Genomic DNA, 21,973 nt, shown 5'->3' with positions numbered 1-21,973 from the left:
TTCGCAAAATATTTGCTCTGGTTTTTTTTTTATCTGGCGGGATATGAGTGTTGAGGTCTAAATAATATGGTCCTAATCATTAAGCTCCATGCACAAAATTACATTCCCTGCAAATATTTCCAAAGTTTTCATTTATAAGTCGTGACAGAAAGTCGTTATTGTGTATAGGTTGTTTTCGCGTGGGGGTTTTGTTTTTAGATGACAACAAAATACAACTTAGCGTCTTACGTCATGAATTGGATGGTGTCTAATAAATCCCGAGAAAGGTCCCGTCATGGTACCCGCCGGACATCAGATAATATAAAAATTATGAATGATTGAAAGCAACCTACAGCCTATATTATGCCCCTCTGCGCTGGGTCACCGCAGCCTATGCTAGAAATATATAAGGTACCTGAAGAAGAGTAATTAAATAGTAGCAAGAGCCCCGGATAACAATCAGAAATTAAGTGATAATGTTTTTAGCAGGCTAATGACACCGTCTATTTCCATCGTTAGGTCATAGACGATTCGTAGTCCTTCATTGTTGCCTCTAAAAATTAGGCGGCAACGTTGGTTTCTTATAATATCTTGAAACGTTTTCGATTGCGGATCCCAAAACAAAGTTCTTTTGTTTCTAACAGATGTTACCGCAAAATTACCCTTTTTTTACTTATTTGCTTTCCTGTATCCGTCTCTGACGAGAAGATGAACACCGTCCGAAAACAAAACATATAGAGTTCTATTTTGCAGGTAATGTCTTGCAGCATTCCATTTTGCCCGTCACACAAAAGAAACAAAAATGGACTGTGCTTTCATGAATAACTCCGAGATGAAAGGCGCCAGTGTGGCTAAATGCCATTCAACGGAGACTTCTTTTCCAACTGACAAGTCTCCTGACAGCCTTGTACACAGCCCCCATTTCCACAGCTTCGAGCACAAGCAAGGAACAAAAATAAAAAGACAGCTCACGTCAGAGGCCGCGCCAAGCATTTTTCCGAAAGACCCTCACTTCTTAGACATGAGGAAGATACATAGAAAGGGGGGGACGGACAACGGACAACCCCCTTTCTATGTATCTTCCTCATGTCTAATTACCGTTACCAACACGCTCGTTTTGTTCTTAACCCTCACTTCGTCTAGCCACATCCACCCAACAAACGCCGTGTGGTAGAAAATAAGAAACCAGGCGAGGAAACCAAACGGCAGAAAATAGAAATCAGCTCATCAGAACCGAGCTCTTATGCAGCTCATCCTGACGTGCCACCAAAGCTCTTAGGTTTACATGTCAACATCATTCTTGGGCAGAGTCTTCGGGATGAGCCTCTTGCGTTTCCGGAAATGCTGACTCTTGGCAAAAGTTTAAGAGGCTTGTTCGCATTGCCTCTACATAAAAATATAAGCATCTGTTTTGACTGCCGCTAGTTTTGCTGCTCAGCCTGAAATCACGCTGTCAAGAGTGAGCCCTCGGCATGAGGATTGCATCTTCATTGTTATCATCATTACAACAGAGAAATGTAAGTCGATCTCTGTTGAATCATACTTTTTATTTGGTCCTCCAGTCTTTGCGCTGTTTCACTGAATCCTGGGTTCAATCCCCACCCCGGCCCGTTTTGATCTGGATGAGCATCGTACCGGCGTGCGGTCGTGTACCACTACTGCGCGCGATGCACGTTAAAGACCCCAGGCTAGCGGTTGCACTTGCTGCATTGGCTAAATTTCTCATCTACAGCTGGGAGACTCGTCGCCCGTTCAGGCAGACCAAGTTCTGGGCTGTATAAACATACAAACAACCCCTTTTTTTTCACTGAATCATACCTCAGAATGCAATATCGGAAGAAGGGAAAGCCAGCTGGGCGCTAAAACGTTTTTCCCATCGCCGGAGAGCCAGCTGGACCGGTGGCACACACCATGTCTTCGATCCACACTTAGGTGACAGGTCACGCCGCTTGAGTACAAGCTCAAGCGCAAGCTGGGAGACTTCAGAGCCCGCTTTCACGAAGACAGCCACATGGCGAGCCCAGGCGCCAACCGCTGGAGCCCCACCACGATGGGTACTGGGGCCCTATGTTGCACGTTTTGGACTCCCAGGGCGACTATGGAGAAGGAAGTGACGTCAACACCGCAGCAAATGCAGATTGGATGTTGATTGATGAGAGGTCAGTCAACATCCAATCGGCATTTGCTGCGTTGTTGACGTCACTTCCTTCTCCGTAGCCGCCGTGGGCGTCGCCGGAAATTCGGGCGGCTCGTCTGCAAGCCGTGCACGCAGTGAGCCCACGTCAGGCTCTCGAGACCGGCCTGATAGAAGTGAGCAGCCCATGGCGACCCGACGTAGACCACCGTCGCGAAGACCGCTGTTAGCCCTAACGCTCTTCACCCTCTTCAACCGTAACATCAACCGCGCACCCTCGACCACAAGCTCCATTTAAAAATTAATCTGTGCAATACCATCTCATCATCGTTGGACGCGGCGCCGTGGGACTCCACGGTATGTGCGACTTGCCTTTCTGCGGCACCGCGGCTCTTGTGAACCGAAATAAATCACTATCACTATTTAGTGCGAATCTATATTTTGACATCGCCTTCCTGGTTTTGATTGGCTGAACTTCTTGTGTTTTACTGAAATACTTAGAAGCGCAGTTCATTTGAAAACAACATCTTAGGCATTTGTTCTACACCTTCCGCGCTTCGGAAAGATTAAAGTGCGAACGATCAACTTCTTCCTTCCCATAGGCCTGCGTGTTGCGACGAGAGGCGGGAACCACATTTAGGGCTGCTCGAAAGTTCCGTAGACGGACGATAATTGTGAAGATGACAGTTTGCGTTTATCTGTTTGTGTTGTTTGGTTTAGAGTTCCTGCTCCCTAGGGGAGCCAGAGTTGCGCGTCTGTTTTCTACGTGCCGCCGCGCCACTATTCGCCGAGATCCGATCACGTGAGGAGCCGGATCAATTGTCGTGCAGGAAAGACGACGTCGCGCGCGCCCCGGCGTACGTTCCCCTGCTTTTGAGCACGCCGCGCGCCTCGAACGCGCGGCTCCGCTATTCGCCGAATTCAGTTACGTGAGGAGCAGACTCCGCATGCCGTGCAGGAAAGCCGGCGCTCCAGGGTTGAATGCGCAACTCTGGCTCCCGTAGGGAGCCTATACAGGAACTCTAGTTTAATTTAGAGTTCCTGTATAGGCTCCCCACGGCAGTCAGAGTTGCTCGCTCATCTCCGTAGCGTCGTCTTTCCTGCACGGCTAGTTGATCCCGACCGTCACGTGACTGAATTCGGCGAATAGCGGCGCCGCGCGTACGAGGCGCGCGGCGCGCTCAAAAGCAAGGGAACGTACGCCGGGGAGCGTGGAACGTCTACTTTCCTGCACGGCACTTGATCCGGCTCCTCAAGTGATCGGATCTCGGCGAATAGCGGCGCGGCGGCACGTGGAAAACAGACACGCAACTCTGGCTCCCGTACGGAGCCTATACAGGATCCCTAGTTCGGTTTGGTTGCGAGCGCCACCGAGCGCCCCGCAGTAGCAGTCTCACCGTGCGAATGCAATGGCCTGAGGAGCGCAGCCAGAGGGCGAAAAAGCTCGGAGGCCATGGTCTCACTAATTGGTTTCGGCGATGGCAAAGGCCAGGGCGCAAAAGCGTAGTTCTGAAAAATCCTTCGCTCGCATAAGCACTCGCGCAGAGAAGGCGCTTTCGAAGACCAGGCGCTCGTGCCCGCCGGCACTCAAAGCCAAATTTCGAGCAGAACTGTGCGTCCGCCATGTTGCTTACGGCAAGAAACCAGTAATCGGCGGGGCAACGAGCACGTACATGCGCAAGGAAGAGCGTAAAACAATATTAATCCTTAGCTCGCAAGTGTGGTTGAGGATCGATGACGGTGAGCAGGAGGCCTCAATTGTTACCGACGACGCTACGGACCTGACAAACAGCAGACGAATCTTGACCTAACAAAGATGGCATCGCGCAGACTTTTGGCAGACGTTCGAACAGTTTTGCATATCATATATTCAAGAAAACCAGGACTGAACAGAAGTCCTGTAGGTGAGAGGAGGAAGGAAAAGAACAAAGGCTCAGTCTTATTTTGAATCCGCTGGTTTGAATATGTTCTGCCGGTAGAACTTGAGCTCTTCGATGCTTTCCTTGATGTCAGCCAGGGCCCTGTAAGAACAGCAGAAACATGCTTCATTCGGTTTTGTTCTGAATTTAAGGGCGCATTGGCGGCTAAGGCTAACCTGAGTAAAAACCTCCGGTGCATTAAAGTATGTAACCATTTAATGTGAATGCTCCATTCGGTTGTTCATCGCCTACTTTTATGTGCAGTTGAACACTGCTCCTTCATCTTCGCGAAATGCAGTTAATTTTATCACTACAATGTGTACAAGCATCCTACGCTTTCTCTCTTGCTCGGCGTTCTCTGTAAATATTTGTGAAAAGCTTACACAAAAAAGCGCCATTGCCCTGCGCCGCACCGACCAGTCTTTTTGTGCCTTCCAACTTTAATCGATTGACCCTTAAAGAACCCCTAAAAAGATATATAAAAAAATTTTTTTTTGACAGACTGGTTGGGACACGCGTGTCAAAAAATAAATTTTACGCGAAAAAAAAATTAGAGCAATACTGACGGCGAGAGATTTATTTGAAATTCTGCGCGCGAAGTTCATGACGTCACGGGTCATTCCGGAATGACCATCTCGGTCGTGAAGGCGAAGCCGATTCACCCGAAATGCCACGCGGCCGAAATGCCGAGGGAGAAAACAAGTGGAAAGGAGGTGGCTGCCAACAAATCGCGCCTCGAGCCGTCAATATTGCTCTAAATTTTTTTTTCCCGTAAAGTTATTAGTTTTTTTTACAAACGCGTCCCCACATATGCTGTAAAAAAAAACAAAAAAAAACAGTGTTTTTTTAAATGGGTTATGAAACGATTTTTCTGCTTCCGCTATATACTACTTAGAATCACTCCGTGACGTTAATAAATGAATAAACTTGCCTTCTTCTTTATGATCAATGGCAGTCGACAAATTCGAGAAATATGAGCATCGTTCATCCCCTCAACTAGGAGCCCGAAGCGGCCACGTAGCCTTGTGCCTGTCCTATGCCGCCAACGTTAATCATAGCCAAGCGCTCGGGTTGGCAAAGTATATAGAAAACCCGTATCGAACTCCAGGCATTTGTTAGAGTTCGGCTATCCTCATCACCGCAGTGGTTGGACAGAAGTCACTTCCGAGTGTCCGCCGAAGCATTGATTGTTACGAGCCGAAGTCGAGTGCTCACGCAGTGTGTCCAATCCAAAAGCCGCGCTCGACTGTCGTCAGGCGGATGGTTTCGGTCCTACAATTACGCCATCAAGCTTCGTAAAGGAAAAACTAAAATAAATAGTTTTCTTTTATGCTTGCAATTTTACCGCGACAAAAAAAAAAAAAAAAAAGTTTCTGAATTAGTGGTGCGGTCTGTGCGAGTATACTTGGGCCAGACTAGGAATAGTACGCCTCTGCAAAGTCATGAACATTACAACCCGATATCGCTTCATGGCCCCTTTAAGCTGAAACTGCAGGCTACAATCACGAGCTAGCTTATAGCCGGCGCTCCTGGCTTTGAGACGTGAATTCCTACAGCAAGTGCTCGAGGTCGCGCAAGCAGCGACCTCGAGCTCCTGTGCTTGTGGCATGGCCTGCCCCGATCACACATATGCAACCGAGTACAACCGACTGAGACAAGACCGGTTTTTAAGCCTCTTGCGACGGCTTATTAATGGAGGCGCTGCTGCGGAGCTGGTCATAAGCCGCCACAAGAGTTTTAAAAACCGGTCTGGTCTCAATCGGTTGTAGTCAAACGTCAGCGTGGGAACGAGTCATAGCGATTCGTTGCCACTTTCGACTCTTTAAAAAAAAAAAAAGAACTTGTTAAGGAAATCATAAATGAAAAGAACGGGCAAGAACGGACATCTTTTGACTTTCACCACATATAGTATCTGTTAGACGTTGGCGTCGAGCAAAGAAGACCATGAAGGGAGGGTAAGAGAGGATGAGACATGAAAGGAAGCACGTAACGTATATCACGCGAAACACTTTCCTCTTGTATGAAATCCTTGTCCATCGAAATTAAATTACCTGTTTATCCTAGATGTAAGCGAGCAACATTTTGTGCATTTAATTCCACGAGAAGTAGAGTGTCATTAATGTTATTACCTGGCCGACTGAGTGAACAACATAACTTGGTTTTCTGGCCCTGCAGATTGCAGTTTTTTTTTTTTTAAGACGTACGCAACGAAATCAGGGACGCGTATTCCCAGAGATTCAGCGTACATAATTACATACGTCCAGCATGAAAACCGAGACTTCATTTTGTCCGAGCAGCCCACCAAAGCACATTTCTCGCAAAACTAGCAGTAAAATATTAAACCGTTAAGAATTTAATTGCTACAAAAACAAACAAAAAAAAGATTTTACGATGACACAGCAGCATGCACTTTAAGTTTTTTTTTCTTTTTTTCTCGTCAGCGCAACTCCCGTGCTTAGGAAAATAGTGCTGTTTTTAACCCCTGACCTATAGGGCATTTCACACAAAAACAATACTAATACCAGGCGTCATCCACTTGAGTTCAATCTGGCAGGTTATGATCGATGCTATCAAAGGTACAGGTGCGACAGAGTGACTCAGCAGACTAATTCGTATGACGCACGAGCGAGTGACTCAGCGAACTCATTCGTATCACGCACGACAGTTAGAAAACTTACGCAAAAAAAGCACTTCCTACGGCTATGCGCTCACGCTTGTGCATCGTACAGTGCTGCGCATAACTCTTTAAATAAGGCAGAGTGGCATCTACATGGAAAATTAGAACGCGTCCAGTGAAGTACCGGAATTGCACGGTCCAATGAATAGATATGACGACATAAAATTAATTGTGCACAATTCCAGAATGCTCATGGAGTCTGAAGACCGCGTGTCAAGATTTTCCGTCGTCTTGATTCGTTGAAGTTATAATTGGCGAACTCTTATAATATATGAATAATAGGTTCAGTCTTCCCTGTTTCGTACTGGTTCACCCCAAAGTAAAAGCAATAAATCGGTGTCAACCCCTCCCCCCCCCCCCCCCAAAAAAAAAAAAAAATCAATAAAAAAAATCCCGATTTTGGTGTGTGTGTGTGTGTGTGTGTGTGTGTGTGTGTGTGTGTGTTTTTAGGTGGTGTATTACAACAATGCCCCAAAATAAAACGATAGTTCGCAGACGTGCAAGGGTGTTCGAAACTATCTATTATGAAGCCAAACTACGAAACACGCAAAAACTATCCCCAAATGAAAACTACTTCCGAATACGGTTTTGAAGCGTGTGGAGGTCGCTTCCCCCGCGGCTGGGGTGTGTTGCAGAGAAGCAACACCTGCGCAGTCCGCGCTGCTTTTTCATACGGGTCGATATCACCGGTACACCGGGAAGCATAACGAATCACGCTGACTTGATTTTCTTGCTGCGCTTCTATTGGCTTCAACCACCGTCAATGCTTTACCGGCAAAAAGCGTACCAAAGATTTTAAGCGCTTCAGAAACTTAAGAACCGCAACTGTATTTCCTTATCCAGAAACGTGGCGCTATCTTACGTTAAATCTGGGACAACAATTCGCCTCTTCCCCCCCCCCCCCCCCTCCCTCCCCTTCCTCTTCCCTCCCCGGTCTTTGTCTGCGCAGCAGTTCGAGAAGCATGTTGAAACAAAAGCACTCCTCACAGGAGGGTTAGTGCGCGCGCGTCTGGAACTTCGAAGTTGACTGAAGCTACGCTCTGCCCGCAGGCAAAGTAGAGCTGCGGCTATCCAGTACATATTGAGGGTGGGTGGGAAGTCATTCTCTGATATGAAATTACCGTAGTCTCATTACGTGTTGACCGATTTTCAGAAATGCTCTTTTCTGATCTTTCCCTGTCCCTGGGAAAGATCAGAAACGTGGGATGTGACAAGTTCCGAACATTCTATTATGGCTGCGTTGCCAGTGAGATTGTGGTATTAGCTGATAAGGGCGCTAAAGACAACGAATCACGAAGCAAGAATCGTGAACATAATAAGCCCTCAGTTTCTTAAGCGGTAAACGATTATATAGTACTACGACAACTCTCGTGAGTGAGTGAGAACAAGTGGCGAACAAACTATCTTCGCCGGATCGCGCCGAGATTTTATGAAGTGTGTTCGCGCAGCAATGGTGGCGAGGTGTTCACGGTCGGCACGCTACACTCGATCCATTCCAACACAGTTCGAAATCGGCAGAAAACATTAATGAGAGCTGGATCGGTTTCGAATGGAGGGCAGTATGAACGCTGTGTTAGGAAAGATTCCATGGAATCTCCTTTATTAGCCAGTTGATGGCATACCGCGACGCTTGCAGCGCCTGGATAACAACGCAGGCGCGTAACGTGGAAATTTAATGCATCGCAATAATTCCCACGGACTTGGTAACGAACAATTTTCTTTGTGTAAATATATTTATTTGTAATAAAGTAGTAGCCGTTTAAATACGATACTGACTTCTCGCTCACCCTGCATATGTTGTCACGGATAAAAACTGGTAGACAAATTTAGAACTGAAAATAAACGTTTACCGAGGCGACCTTGTGCCCACAAAGTTAAAAAGTACCACGCATACTGCATCGGCGACGGAAGGCCGACGAACCTAGAGCGACCCATTACTACTGCTTTCGTGTAATCGGTAAATTCAGGAATGTTCCGAACCAGAGCACGCGATGACAGCCGATAATGATAGGGAGAACTATGTCGAGCAGGGTTCGAACCCTGCTCCTCCGCAATAGTGCATTTCCCTGACGCGCTATGTCCCCTGAATGTCACGAACTTTAGTAAAGATATGCAACTAAAGCAAATTAAAAAAAAAAAAAACTCCCGTTGATCTTTGCATAGGCTTTGTTACCTCCAGACTAATGTTTAATTAATTTATTTGTTTGTCGAATTCATGACCTATTTTTAAAAAAATCTTATCAAAAGAATTTGATTAGAAATCAACTTTTCGGGTCTGCTTAATTTTATTATGACAAGCACTCTCTTTTACATTCTAGGTGGTTTTGCTGAACCGTTCATGTGATAAACCATTTACGCTTCCCGAATTAGCAGGTATACAAACACGCTAATCTAGAAAAAAGCAAGCTAAAATAAGAAGGACTCGTTTGTGCACTCAATTAGGAATGACTTGTTTTTATTTTTCTTCTAGCTGTACTATTTTGGTTACAATGTTAAGCTAGTCGATTTCTGATTAATATGCAATGCAGTATATATATATATCCCTCTTCAAGAACGTCTACGTAATATTCTTCGTAGCCCCGATACAAATTACTTACGTGACATGACACATGTGCCATACTTAGTGCCTTCAGACACAAACCAGAGTTTAAATGAGACCACGCCGTGTCTGTGCCATGGGTTAGGCGTCCAAAAAATATTGCAGGTGTTATTTGCATGTAATTTCTGACAGACAATCGGTACATCCCAAGTGCCCAGTGTAGTACGTAGTGCATACCTGTGGGATCCTGTTTTTGTGTTCAGAGCATCCCAGTATTCCTTCGGGTACCAGCGTCTGCAAGTAAGCAAAGAAACAAGTAAGAAACTCAGCACACTTACTAAGATTGAAGAAATATGGCACGTTTCAATTGAAGAATCACTGCATATGATAGCTGCTAAATTGGCCGCCCTCAGTTTGAAGAAAGGTTGAGGAATAGCGGTACTCATGAAACGCATTCGGAGACAACCAATCGTCCACAGAACTGTCACTTGGTTCACACAATATTTTTTGGTGATTTTATTAACACCGTTAAAGGCTCGAACCCTACACATGTAAGAAGTACAACACATCAAATGTAAAACATATCAGAACAGCAGTACCAATATTTTTTTTTCCTTTGTTCCTTGAGGACTCGTGCATCAAGGTTCAAAGAAAAGTGGTCTGAGATTAGGGTTTCCCCGTGGTTGTTGTGTGAATATGCCTTTCCAGCGCTTATCACACAGGCCAAAAACGCCGAGTCACTGGGCTCTGGAAGCATGCGCGGCGTTTGAAATTCCCACAGAAGAGAGCTAGTGCGCATGCTCAGAACGCATTCCACAACCCAGTAGACAAAAACTTCATCGCATTCTCATTCGCTTTTTGTGCTCTTCCTGCTAGTGACCAGGAAGTGCGGCGGACATGGCTTGGTAAGTAGAGCGTTTGGCTCGCAACTGAAGGGTCGTCTAAAATTATGAAAATTTTTCTGTAAGGCAAAGGAACTACTTTATAAAGTGAATTCATTTGAGACATGCGGCTACCTTGAATTCGCATTGCCCATGACATGTTTCTTAATCACATTCATTCCACGTGTGACGTCAGGTTTCACGTAAGCGTTGTGGGTTGTTGGATATTCCCGTGCAATGTCATGTGACTGTGACGTCATGACCCTACTGACCAATCAGGATTTTCGCATCACGCCACCGAGACCGGCTTTTCTGCGATATGAGCTCCTTAACGATATCGCATTCAAATGGCAGCGCGCAGAAGACGATTATTAGAATGCACTGTACAGTGCGTAAGGGTGGCGCCGAAAAACATTTACAGGGTTTTTTCACCGCAAAAGTAAACTACGAAATGTCCGAACGCTCATTATCCGCTCAAAAGTAGCGGCGCTGGAGGTCCGAATTAGATGCCAAAGTTTCAACGCGAACCGATATTTCATTCAAAAGTTATGAGATTTTTGAAAATTTCAATGATAAAATGAGCCCGATTTTCCCATTGAAATTTTCAGAAACTTCATCTATAAAAATTTTTGTGAAATATCAATCCGTGCTGAAAATTGGAATTTGGTTTGTACCTCTAGCGCTACCTTTTGGCGGAGAATAAGCGTTCGGCAATCCGTAATCTACTTTTGCAATTAAAAACAAAAAATTTGGGGAAATTTTTTTAAATTAGACAGATTTAATTTGAAAAGAGGCGTGAACGTTACATAGACCCCGCAGTGAGTGTATATCGAGCTTGACGAACATTATAGGGGAGGATGACCGTCACAATTACCAGGCCAATGAACTCAAATCTGCTAAATGTTTTAATTCACTGAAAAATAAGTCTCGATAAAACTTGCCGTTTTGAAAGCACGTTTTATGAAAAAACGACCAATTAAAAAAAATTCCGAAAATGTACCGGGATTTAAGACATTACAGACTTATCGTAGATCGTTTTCATTACTCCGCTGCGCTCTCCGCAACGAAGAAACCGCCATGTGCGCCGCTGGCCTCGACTATACAGTTCCGAATATCATTGCGGGTTACGGAGGGGGTTGCGGGACGGAAGAAATTATCTACGAAAACTCCCTATTTATTCCGACTTTGCGTTTTTGCTACCTAATTTCAAAGCAGGGCGGATAAAAAAAGAAGTGCCGCAAGCCCTGTCCACAAACATGCGCAGAAGAGTGACGTTGTCATTTCGGCCAGCTTGTCAATGGACAGCTTTAGTAGATCGTTTTGATGACTCCGATAACGATACCCCGCCGGCGTCTTTGCGCACACATCGCATCGTTAGCGGCTATCGTTAACGGAGCGCAAAAACGAACCAGTCAAACTTTCTATTAGGGAGTTTTCGTAGGCCGTAATCCACACCTTTCCGCTACGCCTTCCGCAACGAAAAAGCCGCTACTGCACGTACGCGCCGCTGGCCTCGTCTGCAGAGTTCCGGATTTCAAAATGGTGGATACTTGGGCTAGTTGGTGGTTGCTATACATAATTAAACAGCGCACAAGGAGAGGGACAGAAAAGGAAGACAGAACAGGCAAGCGCTGACTCGCAACTGACGATTTACTATGAAAAGGAGAAGGAAGAAAACTACACACATGAACATATATCGGAAAAGAGAAAGATGTGAAAAAGCTAATAAATTAAATAAAATTACACCTAAAATAATTATAGCTGAAAAGGAAAACAAAATAAAATGAAAATCAATCTCTCAAAGTCCTAGGCATGTCCAGTGCCGGCACTCCGAAGCCTTGACCATACACCTATTTGTGCGCAGCTGCCCCCATAAACTCATACTCGCTGTCTTGTAGTGTTAATGATGGCTGGCTCACACATTTGGATTCGAGCTTTCTTATCCAAAAGGCTTCCACTATTTCTCTTGTTGTTTTTTCTTTATGGGAAGCTAGAACAGTTGTTGCACAAAAATCTGGATCACATCCACAGGTTCTGCAGTGGATGGCTAGGTGGCTTCCAGTGGTGGTTTGAAGAGACTGTTTATGTTCCCTCAAGCGGTCGTTGAGGCAACGCCCAGTCTGTCCGACATAGGTTTTCCCGCAGGACAGAGGAAGATGGTAAACCACTTGTAGAATGCAAGACACAAAGTGCACCTTGTGGTTTTTCATGCAGCAAGCCCTGCTGTCATTGTTCTTGTCCACAAGCGTGCAAATTCTACCCAGTTTGTTTGGGGCTGAAAACACCATGGGCACGTTGTATCTATTGGCAACATTTTTTAAGTTGTGCGACGTCTTGTGGATGTATGGTATAACTAGTGGTCGGATATTGGTAAGGTCTTTGCTCTTTTTTCTTTTGGTCGATCCTTTACAGGTTTGTATCAGAGTGCCCGCAACTTCACTTAACATGGCTGATGGAAAGCCGGATCTTGAGAGTTTGTTTACTTGAGTGCTGAAACTCTGTTCGATGGTGTGGTGACAGGATTTTTTCAAAGCTGAATACATGCACGAACTGGCTATCCCTCTTTTTATTAATTTTGAATGGGCAGATTGGTAATTAAGAATTTCTTTTTTGGAGCGTGGTAGGTAGGACCAACAAATGTGGTGATCTGAGATTTTTATAGATAGGTCCAGGAACTGCAGCACATTTAGAATAGGTTGTTCATACGTAAAACTCAGACCTTTACCGCTTCTGGAGAAAACACTCAGGATTGTATCTATTAAGTCTTCTGTTTGTTCTTCTTGGAGGATAATAAGAAAGTCATCAACGTACCTGAAGACTTTTATAATAGACATAGTGCTCAAAAGCGGTGCGAGGATCATGTCTACGCCTCCCAGAAAGATGTCGCTTAAGATGGGAGCAACACATGACCCAATGCACACTCCAGACCGCTGTAGGTATGAAGAATCTTGCCATTTTACAAACAAGGCTTTCAGATAAAAGTCTAGTAGCTCCATGAAGCTTTCCGTTGAAGTACCACTCGAATTCTGAAACTTGATTTCTCCTGATTGTTCAATAGTTGATTTGACTGAAGCCAGGAGAGCATCCTGTGGAATGGAGTAATACAGGTCCACCACGTCTACGCTGAAGGCTCCTCTCTTCTGATTGGTGTCACTCTTCAAAAAATCAATTACCTCCTCGGAGTTGTGTATGAGGAACGGGTCAACTATGTTGAGGCTAGAGAGGTGAGTCTGGAGATAGAGGGCGATCTGTTTCTGCCAAGTACCCCTTTCTGATACAATGGCCCTGAAGGGACATGCATCTTTGTGGGTTTTTGCACTAAAAAATATATCCAGGTGCAAGCCCTCAGCTTTCTTTATTTTTACCGCCAGCTGATTGAGACTTAGCTTTTGACAGGTGGCATATGCTCTTTCCTTGATCTTTTTCAGTACTATGTCTACAGGCTTGAAATTTTTCATTACAGCAGCGTTAGCCTTTTCATTGTACATACCCTCGGGCATGACGACGAAGCCCCCTTCTTTATCTGAGAGCAGAAGTTTCTGGGAGTTTTGCCCTAAATATCTGACCACGGGTCTGACTTGAATGGGCTGTCTTCCTTTCTTGATGGAGCTTTTGATGATGTTCACACATTCTGAGATGCATCGGGGACGATCTGCTTCTGGAACTTTGAAGGCTACCTTCCTTGCCAAGGTTAGTAAAGCAGGTGGCTGTAAGGTGGGTTCCACGGAAAATTTAGGGCCTAGGTCTAAAGTCTTCCTCTGTCCTGCGGGAAAACCTATGTCGGACAGACTGGGCGTTGCCTCAACGACCGCTTGAGGGAACATAAACAGTCTCTTCAAACCACCACTGGAAGCCACCTAGCCATCCACTGCAGAACCTGTGGATGTGATCCAGATTTTTGTGCAACAACTGTTCTAGCTTCCCATAAAGAAAAAACAACAAGAGAAATAGTGGAAGCCTTTTGGATAAGAAAGCTCGAATCCAAATGTGTGAGCCAGCCATCATTAACACTACAAGACAGCGAGTATGAGTTTATGGGGGCAGCTGCGCACAAATAGGTGTATGGTCAAGGCTTCGGAGTGCCGGCATTGGACATGCCTAGGACTTTGAGAGATTGATTTTCATTTTATTTTGTTTTCCTTTTCAGCTATAATTATTTTAGGTGTAATTTTATTTAATTTATTAGCTTTTTCACATCTTTCTCTTTTCCGAAATATGTTCATGTGTGTAGTTTTCTTCCTTCTCCTTTTCATAGTAAATCGTCAGTTGCGAGTCAGCGCTTGCCTGTTCTGTCTTCCTTTTCTGTCCCTCTCCTTGTGCGCTGTTTAATTATGTATTCCGGATTTCGTAGAGGGTTGCGGATAGCGTTGCGAGTGGGAGTAAACGATATAAGAAAACTCCCCATTAGGGAGCTTTAGTATATCGTTCCGATATCTCCGATAACTATACTCGATACTCCGCCCTCGCCTCTGCTCATGCGTGATATCGTTATCGGGTATGGTTATCGGATTTATTGGAATGCTCTACTAAAGCTCTCTATTTACTCGGCAGCGTGCCGGGGTTGTGGTTTTATATCTGCAACGCACGCTTTCGTTCCACGTGCTCTCGAGCAGCACTGCTTGAGAGGGAAACTGAAGCGGTTTTGTATTTGAGCAAAAACACCAAAATCGTCTTCATTTGGCCTCCACGATCACGACTATCGAGATTGTTTTTCAATTTGGTGCTCGGAGGCTGTAGAAATTAATTTTTAAAGTACCGCTGAAGCCCCGCCTTTCTGGGGCGTGACGTCATACTAGGAGTTTCCGGAATCCCTGTTCTCGCGCACCTTCAGCGCCTGTCAGAGCTGTGCACGCGCAGTCTTGCTATTTTCAAATAGGTCAGAAATAGAGGTCACGACAGGGGTGCTATGTTGCGCTTTTTGGACTCCCAGGAGACTAGGGAGAAGGAAGTGACGTCAAGGATACAGCAAACGGAGATTGGATGCTGACAGAAGAAAACAAAATCAACACCCAATCTGCGTTTGCTGTGTCGTTGACGTCACTTCCCTCTCCCTAGTCTCCTGGGAGTGCAAAAAGCGCAACATAGCCCCCCTGGCGTCACTGCGGAGGAATATACCTGGAAGCTTGCAATTGAACGCGCTGCCTGCACGAGCGACACGCGCTTGGCGGCTCAAAGATCCTAGAATGACGTCAGGACTAATCGGAGGTTTTTTTGTGTTTTCTTGAGTTTAGTTTACATCTTCGGGGAAAACGAATGTCATATTTAGATTCACGGATAAACAAATACGCAAGAGTTCACTTCTAACTTGTTTTTTTTTTTTTTTCAAGAAGAGTTTCAGTTTGCCTACATTAGCCTATCAAGTCCCTTGGAAAACGCATCTACTACAATGTTTAACTGCTACGCGAGGTCCCATGATTATAAATGCACAAGGCATTTATAAACATCGTCGTTGTAAAGGACATAAAAAATTGAAAAAGTTACAGGCCAGTATATTGATGGTCGAGGCAAATTTGTAGGAACCACGTTGGTCATTATCTATGACTGCGATAGCATTTATCGTTGCACACGGCGCAAATTTAGCGGGGAAACTGAGCTAGGGCATAGGTTGTGACGTCAATTTTTTCTGCTAAATTTAACGGGAAACTCCGCACAAAATCTTTGTCGTCCTTGACGTCACGCTAGAGGTCGTCCTGAAGGTCGTCCTAGACTTCGTACTTAACGTCGTCCTCTAGGACGTCTCCCTAGACGCCGTCCCTGACGTCGTCTAGGCCGACGTCCTAGAGGTTGACGTCAAAGACGACATCTAGAACGACCTTTAAGACGACCTCAAGGACGACCTCAAGGACGACCTCTGGGACGACGTCGAGGATGACGTCAAGGGTCGGGTCTTTCAAAGAGGGTGCGAATGTGAAAGAGTGCTGCGTAAACTTGCATGCGCAAACACAGAAGACGAACACGAAGAAGGGGACAAGGACAAGCGCGGAACATGAACGAGTGCGTAGTGCCGCTCCGCATACGGTCGGTGCAATGGGGTGCAAGCACAGTCAGCTGAAATGATCTACTGCGCATCAGAAGGCCAGATTACACGTAGCTGAAAATCTTGAGTAGTAACTTAATAATGCTATCGGATTAAAATTAAGAAGAAAATAATTACAGGGCACCTTCTTCTCGGAGTTTCCATGCAGATCGGCGTGACCCACTCGAAACCGCGTTAATATTTACACGAAGTCGTCTATTATGAAATGTGTCTTTATGGTGCCTCGTCCAGCGTTTCTTAAACGGTCAGTGACTAAAAACTTTGCAATATTGAATACGCCATAGTACCGGAGAACAAGACGAAATAGTCATTAAGCTACGGGCGGCCGAGAGTGACTGCTATACGAACGAGCGCACATTGTCGGCTGCTCATCTCCGATGCCACCAAGGAGCATCACCTAGCCCACGTCCCCTGAGCAAACGCAGGCGCAGCGGAACGAACCTGCAGAGTTCCTTGACGGTGCTCACGTCCACGATGCGGTAGTGCAGGTAAGAGTTCAGCTCGGGCATGTAGCGGGCCAGGAACAGCCGGTCCATGTAGACGGTGTTCCCCGCCAGGTGGCACTTCCCCGGAGGAACCAGCTGGCTCACCAGGGAGAGCACCCGCTGCTCCGCCTCTTCCACGTTCACGCTGCTCTCACGGCACGCCTGCGTCAGCCCCGACTGGGAGCAACGGGGGCGTGCGCATTTTTCGTCGCTCGCTCCATGCCTTCCCCGCGACGCGCTTGGACTTCCGCGCAACATGCAGGCTATTCGCGACTCCAGCAAAACGGACGCCGCCAAGCGGGAAAACCGGGAACCAGCCGGTCCAGGTCGCTCCGCGCCCCTCCGCGTCTCTGATGGCTTTCGCGGAGACGTGTTGTCGGCGCGGTGGCGAACGATGTAATTTGACGAAGGTCCGAATATTTCTAGAGTTTGCCTGAGTGTTCGTTAGCGTGGTAAAGCCTCAGTACATTCTTTTCTTCTATTACGTGTTTGAAAGCCCGTTTACTCCACAGCACACGGTCGCGTGCTTTCGATTTCTTGGATGGGGAGGAATCACGGGAAAACGTTTTGATTTCTTGTCTGTCTCGAATCACATTCAAAGTGACGACTGCTTGGTAACTGATACTGGAGGAAACACCAATGCTGCAGTCAAATGAATGGGAAGGTTCGATAGCTGTTTTTCTTGAGTTTGGTTGCGTTCGGTTGGCTTCAAGTTTGAGCCACCCACGCCGGTCTGTGCGTTGGCTATTCATCTTGGCTGCTTTTCGCCGAAAAAGCCTCTGGACCACACTGAAGGAGTTGGGCTGATTTCGCAATTACTTGATTTGGGAAAACCTGCTCGCTGCATACGATTAATGAGGGAAATTATCCGTTTTCAAAAAGTGGGGGACGAGTTTCGCGACGTAAGAAGCTGTCACGGCATTTTGATCTATTGCGCCTCCCAATATTTAGATTATACCCCCGTCAAATCCAACAGCAATATCCGTTTACAATGCTCAGGTTGACCGGCCACAAAAAAATACTCATTTTCTCCGTTCAGGATTCGAAGCAAAGTTCAATGCAGAGAGGTTCTGCGTGAATTTCCGATGAAGACTCTCTTCAGTTTGTCTTCGTGCTGCCGGCTAGAACTATATGGCTGAGTTTCGTAGTATCTCTCTGTCTGTCAACTATACTTTTATCCAGCAGTTCACCTTATAGCTAGTCAACTAAGCTCATATTTCAACCCGAAGAATATACTAATATCGCTTTAGTGGGACATAGTACGTAATAACCCGCTCGTCAAAATGACTTCTTGATTGCTACTAAAACCTGAATTGAAATACGAGTATCAGCTGCTTAGTGGGGCGCCGGAGAGTTAACATGGTCCTTGGCTCAAGAAGCGGTTGCTTAATTTTCGTAATTTTCCTGCAGCCTGTGTTGTTGGCCGAGCAGACTGGAGCTGTTTTGTAAACGCGGATACGCACAAAAGCTCGATTTCGCGGACAGATAAGTCGCATGGTCGAGGCATGCGAGTTAGCTGTAAAGTTGCTCTCTGTGGAACAATTCTATAGTCATCGCCGCTTTCCTTAGATGATCAAAACTGATTAGTATATTACCGTCTCTCCGGAGCCCATAGTTTCGGTTTTGAACGAAATCTCCGAAACGAAAGTTTGACACGAAAAGGACAAAAAAACACCGGCAAAACAGAACTATGCTTGCAAGTTTATCTGCACCGGCTACACTTAACCGTCTCAGTTCAAATACCTATAAAATTGGGCATTAAACAAAATAAAATCTGTTAAATTGAACGCGCCACCTGTTCAGGCGGCCCGGCCGAGCCGCCGCGACCTGGACTCAGCCGCCATGTTTGTTTGGTGGGGGCGCCCCCTATAGGTCGCTGGAGTCGCGAATAGGATCGCATTCTACGCTGCGGATCTTTTCGTAGAGCATGCAAACATTCCCGCATGCGAGGCTCAGGTACGCGAAATAATTTCCATCAAATGAAGATGTTTATGCCAGTCGCTAAGCAAAGTCGTTTTCGGTCATCGATTTACGGTCAGCTTAAATTAGTTCCAGGCCCATACATATTGTAGCCTTACACGAACATGGAACTAAATGCTGCACTTGATAAAACATAATAAAACGAAATATAAGACACTTTCCTATAAGTCAGGTTTAATTTCTGCCGAACTTCCAGTACGACGCTGGGAATCTCTATCGTAAAGTTTCATTGAAAAAAAAAATGATTGTGAGGAGAGCCAGATTGACTGATCTTTCCAGTTTCTCCGTAATATCAAACACCTTGGCATCCCAGTCTTGTTCTTATACCTCTCGACACGTTCATCAGACGCCTTTCGTTAGCGGACACCGCAGGTAGCGAATTCACGCTCTTAATTCACGCTCAATCTTCGAATTTCAGTCCCCGTACAGAAGTTTAGCTCGATACATTAGGAAAACGATTTATGAGGTACCTTAAGACGGCCACGAACCCTTTGACTCACGGGCGTGCAAGGTATAGGGATGTCACTATCTGATTTTAAACGGATTTACGCGGGGTAAGACGTGTTTTGTTCTCAAGTCTGCATATTTGTGGTGCACTAAATTTCCACGTACGCACCAGCGTAATCAAACGTTGGATTATACCTTTTCCAAAATTCAGTCTGGTCACTTTGATCACTATCATCATCATCATCATCTGAAAAGGGTATATTGCTATTTCCGTACTAATGGCGGCCTTCTGTTTACCGATGAAAAGACATGTTGAAGGTACTCCTAAGCTGAGGATTCGAGGCACATTCGAGACGTTAGCACGTTGCAAAGCAGGAATTGAATGCAAGAGCTGCGTAAGCGTTCATTTCTATAACTCGGGCTTAGTCAATCTGTTAGTAGCACAGAATCGACTTCAAAGCCCCTTGATGTATAAACCCTTTTCACAAGGGCGCCGCCATGTTGAATTGTCGTCACTTCCAGTATGGGCGAAAACCTTTTTTTTTCCCCGTCGCCACGCCAATAAAAGACATTTATAATATAAGTGTAACCGGCATACATTCTCGTTTTGCCTCCCCCTCTCTCTCTCTCTCTGTATGTATGTATGTATATATATATACTTTTTACTGGTGGAAGCGTTTTGTTATATTTTCGTCACCCATACCGGATACGCCTACTAGGTCGCTGGGGACGAGAGTGCACGAAAATGGTCCACATATGAAGGCGTCCTATCTGGGTTGGCGCTTCATTCTGACTGTTTGCATCTCTGTGGCCATCGACACTGAAAGAAATGGCCGAGAAGGAACTGCACAGTGAAAAGCACATTCTCGTTTGCTGTTGACCTGCGAAAGTGACGGTGCCCGATCAAATACAGCAGGCTACAGGTTCAATGTCGCCATTAGTACGGCAAAAGATAAATCGCCATTTCAGCCACCTGACGGCACTGAATCTCGGAAAGGGTCTATTGCGTAGCGGTATGTCATCAGTTGTCCTGCGAAGGAAATACTAGGGAGCATTTCATAACACATCGATGATACGTTCCTCTTTTCTGCAACCGACTCAGTTGTCATTACTTTTGTGCGTCAATTTCAGAGTGTGTTGGGACCACTGATCTCAATGACAATTGCTGGATCGCGCTTCCCGCTCCCGCAAGTGAAGCCACTGGACGGCCATCCTGCTCGGGTAGTTTTGCTAGCCTTTTTCTACTCGTTCGTCGTCATTCGCCGGAGAAGCTTTTCAAGACTCTGTGTACCAGGGTGACTTGCGGTTGTGAACACGCGGAAATTTTTACGAAAGCGCAGTTCGCAGGGAAAAGGCACAACTCGTCAAAAGCAAGTTTCACGGGTCTCGCGGCGGGATCAAAGCTTCCTTGGCACGCCGAAGTGCTGCGTTTCTGTGCGTTCGCACGCTTGGATACCGATCAAGAATCGACGCCGCACCAAAGTTCTGAAAATGTCTCGCGCGTAGATGTCTTTAGATTATTCATATATCGGCCACGGAGTTCTGAATCGTCCAGCTGTTTCGGTGAGTTGCTATTGATTTTAAAAAAAGGGGGGGGGGGGGGGATTTGTACGTGCTCTTGTGTACTATTAACTATGGCTATGTTCCAAACCTACTCTAATGAATTACGCAGGAGCACGAATAGAGCAACGCTGTGGAGCAAGTAGGGTTTTCGAAAGCAAAAGTGCAAGACGGCGAGAATGGAAATCAGTTTGAAGAGCGGCCGATATGGTCGTGTGCGCTGAAACGTCAAGTACAATTAAGTAAGTTGATAATGAGCCAGCACCGATCAGTGATGAGGAGCTGTTGTGCACGGTATTCTGTAAATCGTCTAAGGACAAAAAAAAGACCTACCTTCCCCCCCCCCCCCCCCCCCCCCCCCCCCTCTTCTGTCGCTAGTGGACGCTGGATTAAGCTCGTTTCTGAACCGCGAGGGCCGCAAGTATACAGTCGTCAGAGTAAAGTAAGACGCTGATCGAGAGGCACATACGGCTTCACGCACATTGCACTCGCAAAACACATCCACACGGCGTCGATTCTTGGTCGGTATCCAAGCGTGTGAAGGCACAGAGACAGCACTTCGGCGTGCCAAGGGAGCTTTGACTCCGCCAAGAGACCGGCGAAACTTGCTCTCGACGACTTGTGCCTTTTTCCTGCGACACTGCGCTTTCGTAAACTTTTCCACGTGTTCACAACGGCAAGAAACCTACACAATCTTAAAAAGCTTCTTCGGCAAATGACGACGAACGAGTAGGATAGCACGCTGGCAAACCGCGGCAAAAGACTAGCAAAACTACCCGAGCAAGATGGCCGTCCGGTGGCTTCACTCGCGCTGCAGCGAACAAGCGGGGAAGCGCGATCCAGCAATTGTCATTGAGATCAGTGGTCGGGACGGTGTAGCAAGTAGGCAGTTTACATCTCGCAACTATGGCTGCACAAGCACGACATATCTCCACTTTTCGTACCGTGAAGCTATCTCGGCGCGATACGGCGGATACAGTTGGCTCGCCATTTTTCTTACTCACTCACGCAGGTATCGTACTTTATACCTAGAGTTCGGAATTTTCGGTTTAAACCGATAAAAACCGATAAAAGTACGCCGAATTCATTTTCGGAAATTCGGTTTTAACCGAAAAAGGTCAGTGTTTAGGTTCGGCATTTTCGATTTAAACCCATAAAAACCGATAAAAGTTCGTCGAATCCATTTTTTTTTTTTTTTAATTTAGTTTTAACCGGAAGAGGTCAGTCGCACCGCAGAGCCGTGGCGAAAAAGTGGAACGGCAGTGTCTATCGAAACGTGTCCGGATGAATGGGATACACGAATGGCATCAAAACGTTTTGGTTTAATGTGCGCAT

General features: G+C 46.0%; 1 protein-coding gene across 1 annotated transcript in view; it reads right to left on the bottom strand.

Moving 5' to 3' along the window:
- Positions 1 to 3,835: 3,835 nt before the first annotated feature.
- Positions 3,836 to 21,973, bottom strand: part of LOC8033994 (oligoribonuclease, mitochondrial) — a 38,300-nt gene continuing 20,162 nt past the window's right edge. Inside the window, exons 4-6 of the mRNA XM_029980734.3 lie at positions 16,608 to 16,828; positions 9,486 to 9,542; positions 3,836 to 4,134 (exon numbers count right to left, since the gene is read on the bottom strand). Of these exons, the coding sequence (XP_029836594.2) occupies positions 4,053 to 4,134; positions 9,486 to 9,542; positions 16,608 to 16,828 (360 nt within the window). The 3' untranslated portion in view covers positions 3,836 to 4,052. The remainder of the gene's footprint in view (positions 4,135 to 9,485; positions 9,543 to 16,607; positions 16,829 to 21,973) is intronic.

Source organism: Ixodes scapularis, unplaced genomic scaffold (genome assembly GCF_016920785.2).
Source record: "Ixodes scapularis isolate PalLabHiFi unplaced genomic scaffold, ASM1692078v2 PGA_scaffold0__279_contigs__length_252992795, whole genome shotgun sequence".
Lineage (NCBI taxonomy): Eukaryota > Metazoa > Arthropoda > Arachnida > Ixodida > Ixodidae > Ixodes > Ixodes scapularis.
Note: the sequence above shows the minus strand (reverse complement) of the source record. Positions and strands in the feature narration are given on the sequence as shown.